This window comes from Ciona intestinalis, unplaced genomic scaffold (assembly GCF_000224145.3).
Source record: "Ciona intestinalis unplaced genomic scaffold, KH HT000068.2, whole genome shotgun sequence".
NCBI lineage: Eukaryota > Metazoa > Chordata > Ascidiacea > Phlebobranchia > Cionidae > Ciona > Ciona intestinalis.
The window spans coordinates 133,551-138,355 of NW_004190390.2; the positions used below are offsets into that span (position 1 = coordinate 133,551).

At 30.6% G+C, this 4,805-nt stretch overlaps 1 protein-coding gene across 1 annotated transcript in view; it reads left to right on the forward strand.

Annotated features, from left to right (window-relative positions):
* Window positions 1–1,012: 1,012 nt before the first annotated feature.
* Window positions 1,013–4,805, forward strand: part of LOC100186371 (partitioning defective 3 homolog) — an 18,698-nt gene continuing 14,905 nt past the window's right edge. Inside the window, exons 1-5 of the mRNA XM_026838275.1 lie at window positions 1,013–1,072; window positions 1,295–1,396; window positions 2,391–2,514; window positions 3,016–3,090; window positions 4,387–4,469. Of these exons, the coding sequence (XP_026694076.1) occupies window positions 1,013–1,072; window positions 1,295–1,396; window positions 2,391–2,514; window positions 3,016–3,090; window positions 4,387–4,469 (444 nt within the window). The remainder of the gene's footprint in view (window positions 1,073–1,294; window positions 1,397–2,390; window positions 2,515–3,015; window positions 3,091–4,386; window positions 4,470–4,805) is intronic.

The following is a 4,805-nucleotide window of genomic DNA, read 5'->3' on the forward strand; positions in this document are numbered from 1 at the left end:
ATCCGTGTTATAGTTCTTTGTGGTAAAGGAGATTTTAAGCATTGCTGATCTACAGGAGAAAGCATGTGCTCGCTACAGGAAAGCTATTGGGAAGGTAATTTTGTTGGAACGTGTTTAAATTCATTGTTAAATACCTATAGCTATTTGTTTTAATTTGTAGTTCAGTTTTAATATTTATTTCGTTGAAAATTTTATAGGCCTATATAAAAAATTAAATTTAAAGGATATTGTTTTAAAGGAAACATACATTGTTTCATTTATAGTAAGTTTCCATTGTTGAAAATGCATATATTGTTTAAGTTAATATTGGTATTGGTTGTGGAACTGGGATATAATTACCACAAGTTAGACAAACTGGGTCATGTGTAACTAACATGATGGAACAGCTGTGAATGTTCCACAGTTGTTGTTCACCATATTCAAGTTACATTGCTTCATACATGGACATGTATTCTGCAACAGCAAACTAAAAAGACAAAAACTAGATTTTGCTGCTGTTGCTACCTGTCATATATATTTTAGAACAAATTTTCCGGCGTAAAAATAAATTGAATTTGATTGAAACCAAGTTTTTGTCTGCCATTTAGCAAGTTTTATAGGTCAGCACTGATAAACTGTTTTATCACAGATGAAACGATTTTGGTTTCAATAAAATTCTGGCATTGATAATGTTTTTATAGACAGTTACGCATATTGTATACATATATTTATGTAATTTTTTACAACATCTGGGGCATAAAAACAAATGAAATATATATAAAAAATATGAAAATATGAAACTAACATTGTTTAATACCCACTTGATGTTAAGCACCCTTCAATACCTTAAGCACCTCAGTATAATGTTCACCAACCTCAGTTAAGTGTACAACTCGTGCCAATACCATAACCATATCCTTGCTCTAATGAATTGGTAGTTTGAGGTTAATACAGTGATCGCTATTATTGGCTTTATTCTAGATTTAGTGGCATCATTTTACATAATGCAGTGTATCTGTGTATGCAACAAAAAATGCAGGTCTCCCTTGAGAATATTACAAGGGTTGCAGCAACCCTTTTTAACGTTATAAAAGTAATTTATTTTAAAAATATCATTAGAAAAGTATAAGCTTATCAAAGCTAATGTGACAAGAAAGAAATATTCATGCTTTCGCTGGCATAAACTTTAAAAATCTATGGGTAGCTTGAATTCAAAAGTTAGGTGGTGAAACCTACTTAATATTTCACCCGTTTTATCGCAAAATGTTATAAAATTAACATCAATGTGTAGATTCATCTTAACTTTTTCTCACAGGATTCTGAATATTGGATACGTGTGTTACAACTTAGCGCTGTAGATGGTGGTATTTTAGATTGGGACGATTTCGTTTATGATGTCATAGAAGACAAAGATAAAGTGAGTTGCCATTAATTCATTCATTAATCTTCGTAATTTAATTTTAAAATCCTTTAATTGCTTCCACAAAATATTTTATTAATTGGATTAAAATCTATTGGAAAATTGTTGATTGCTGTGTTATTAATATTAATAATATAGTGTCACTTTAGTGTGTATAATTTCATCACAGGATTAATATATGCAGTAGGCTATCAGTTAATATAAAAGTTGTATTCTGTATCAAATTAAAAGTAGATCGGTGACCTATTTATATTTACACAAACAGATAAGTCTAATCTGGTATGAAACAGTTACATAATATTAGGTTATAGGGCTAACCACTTCATGTATAAGCCCATATAGTATGAATCACTTTGAATAATTGGTACATACATCATTTGTTCAATATATCACTCATTGACAGACGTGTATAAAGAATGCATGTTAATACTCACACACATATACACCATAAATGACAACGGTAGCACTACTTTCAATTTACATTATACCAAACTAGGTTTACCAAAGTATTATTCAATGTGGGCGCCTCTTATTTAAACACCAGTGGTAAACAAATACGCGGCAAACAAACATACTGCTTAATTTACGTTAGATTAAAATTTATGTAAAGGGGGTTATTAGGGTATGTTGATCTGCTATATTCTATATAATATGGTTCACTGTATAAAAATGAATTACACATTTTCAATGGTAATTGTACAATGTGCGCATGCTACATTAAATTTATTGTTAATATTGCACCATTATGTTTCATCAAATTTAAACTGATTATATAAGCTTTAGTAGGCCTACACTACATTCTAGTACAGTAGTGATTGCTTTGACCAGTGTTTATAATAACAGCAAATTCAGCAAACTATTCATTTTTTTGTTACAAAAAAATTGTTGGAAAAAGTTTCAGACATAATTCTTGAATTTACGAAACTATTTGCAAAGAATTCCTTATTGTTACATGATAATATTAACATAACCACATTCTCACGTTTCTCAGTTAATTGCTGTGTATGAAGAAGAAGAACCTCAACCTGTTGATTGGGATCTTGGGAGTATTACAAGTTCGGAAGGTAGATCCAGTAGAAGTGCCATGATCAACACTAAATATACACCAACCAATGGTATGTTAAAATACATGAGAAAATATATAAAACAGCTCTTTTATACTCGATGGCTATAAACTTTAATGCTGGTTATAAACTGAACGTTTCAGTTTAATAGTGGGATGGAGACATTAAACATGTGAATTTTATATTTAATAGTTTATTAAATTGCATAACCAGCTACATGAGCAAATATAAAACAAAATTTATTGTATTTTGTGTGCCTTAAATTTTATGGCTTGAAATTTAAACATTATTATGTATAAACATATTATATATTTAATAATAGCAATATTCTATTCTCTATGAGTTGAGATTCGATGACGATGGATGTCATTGGACTGAAGATTTGGGCCACAGTAGACCCATTGCCCAATATTGTACATACATATATTTTATTCTATATGGGTGAGGACCTACAGTGTGACATGCCAGAAAGCTGGGATGTTGGCCCATTGCCACAGTAACATTATATTAGCAATCAAATTATAAATTATATATAATGTATTAAACTTGCAGGGAGAATAATTTACCAACCTCATAGTAAAGACACTTCATTGGAAGTCGATGTTGGATTAGATGCTCTCAAATCAAGTAAGGCTTATGTGTTGTAATTATGATATCATGCAGCAGGCATGTAACGCCCACATTATAAAGCAACTGTCTATTATTTGCAGTGTATGTGACGTAATATAATTCGGTGATACGTGGTGATAATTACTACGTGTGTGACCGACAAACTTTCACTGAATGTGGGAAATTTTATTCGTTACCACATTAACTCATGGATCAGGTGCAAGAAAATGTAACAGACAAAAAAGTCCCAACCAATTTTTTATTATAAAAGATATATATATTTTATATTTCGCCTAAATGACATCGTCAGTCTCTGCAAATGAAGTGTAAAATAATACAAAATAAAACAAATAATTAAATTGTTTCAACATAGATATATGTGTGTTAGTGACATCTTTTACACAGGTTCAAAATTCTTTCAAAAACGATCTTATCTTCAGTTTTAATTAATGTTTCATATTAATTATCCTTAATTATCTACGCTGAACACCTATTATGATCACATAATTGCCATTGTGTATAAACTTTCAAATAATTGACCATAATCTCCACCATAGGAAGCCGTTACAAAGTTATTGTTCAAAGTTTTGATTTATATTTCACATAAATGAAGCTGTAATAAATTGGTTTGTTATTTTTTCCTTTGTTGTCATTCACCCATGGATTGTTGCGTTAAATAACAACAAAGGAATGTTTGCGTTGAGGGCACTTCATTCTTTGTCGGTTTATTTTGGAAATACATTGTGTGTTGTGTTAGTGTACGGGGGTGGTAGTACGTTCATAGTGGTTACCTCACTAAGTAAGCAGTTAAGCTTCTGTTGTGTTATTGTAAGAGGCGGGTAAGATGACTGTCTGTATAGTAGTTGCTACATTAAGACACTGAATACGCAACCGTTTATTATTTCATCCACTCCATAATATTATATTCGATATAATATAGTAGTTGCCCAACAATCAATATTATTATGACATAATATATGTCAAGCTTGCTTTAAATACATATTCTCTGGTTAATTTTAATACAAACATAACAGCCCATATTCGTCAAATATAAAATGACTTATTACACTATTTTTTCCCTGTGATATTTTTTACCACAGCAATCCAGTGGTTGTTTAGATGCGAAACGCTTGTGAACTGTGAATGTCTTGTTATTTTCAATTTCTAAATTATTATTGATTTGTATATTAAACTGGTTGCATTGCAAAGTTATAATAAAACATTATGTTAATAAACATTGAAAATCTTTCAATGACTTCACTAATATTAGTTTTTTCAAATAGTTTATAATTAAATGTATTTCTCCCCCTTCAGATTCACAGATAGTGGTTCGAAGGGACAATGATGTCAGCGACGCATCCATGAATCATGATTCTATACTTAGCTCTATAGAACAGGTTAGTATTGGATGGTGAAATTATAACATGGGTGTTTTAACACCCTAGTTTAGTAGTTTTAACATATAAAACAGACTTTACTCTGCTGTTAGGGGTCATACAAACAAGCAAAGCCAAAGTATAATGCAGTTATTAAACAATAAGGTTTCCTATGTTCGACAACTATAAGTGTAACTGTATTTTAACAATGTCACTCCCAGATTTTAATAAAAAAATGAAAATGTTACCCCATATTTTATTTATATCCAAAAAATGAAATTTATGCCGACATTACATACCAGAGTGACGACCGTGGTCAGAATGGAAGTTATCTTCAACAAATCATGAGAAACACTA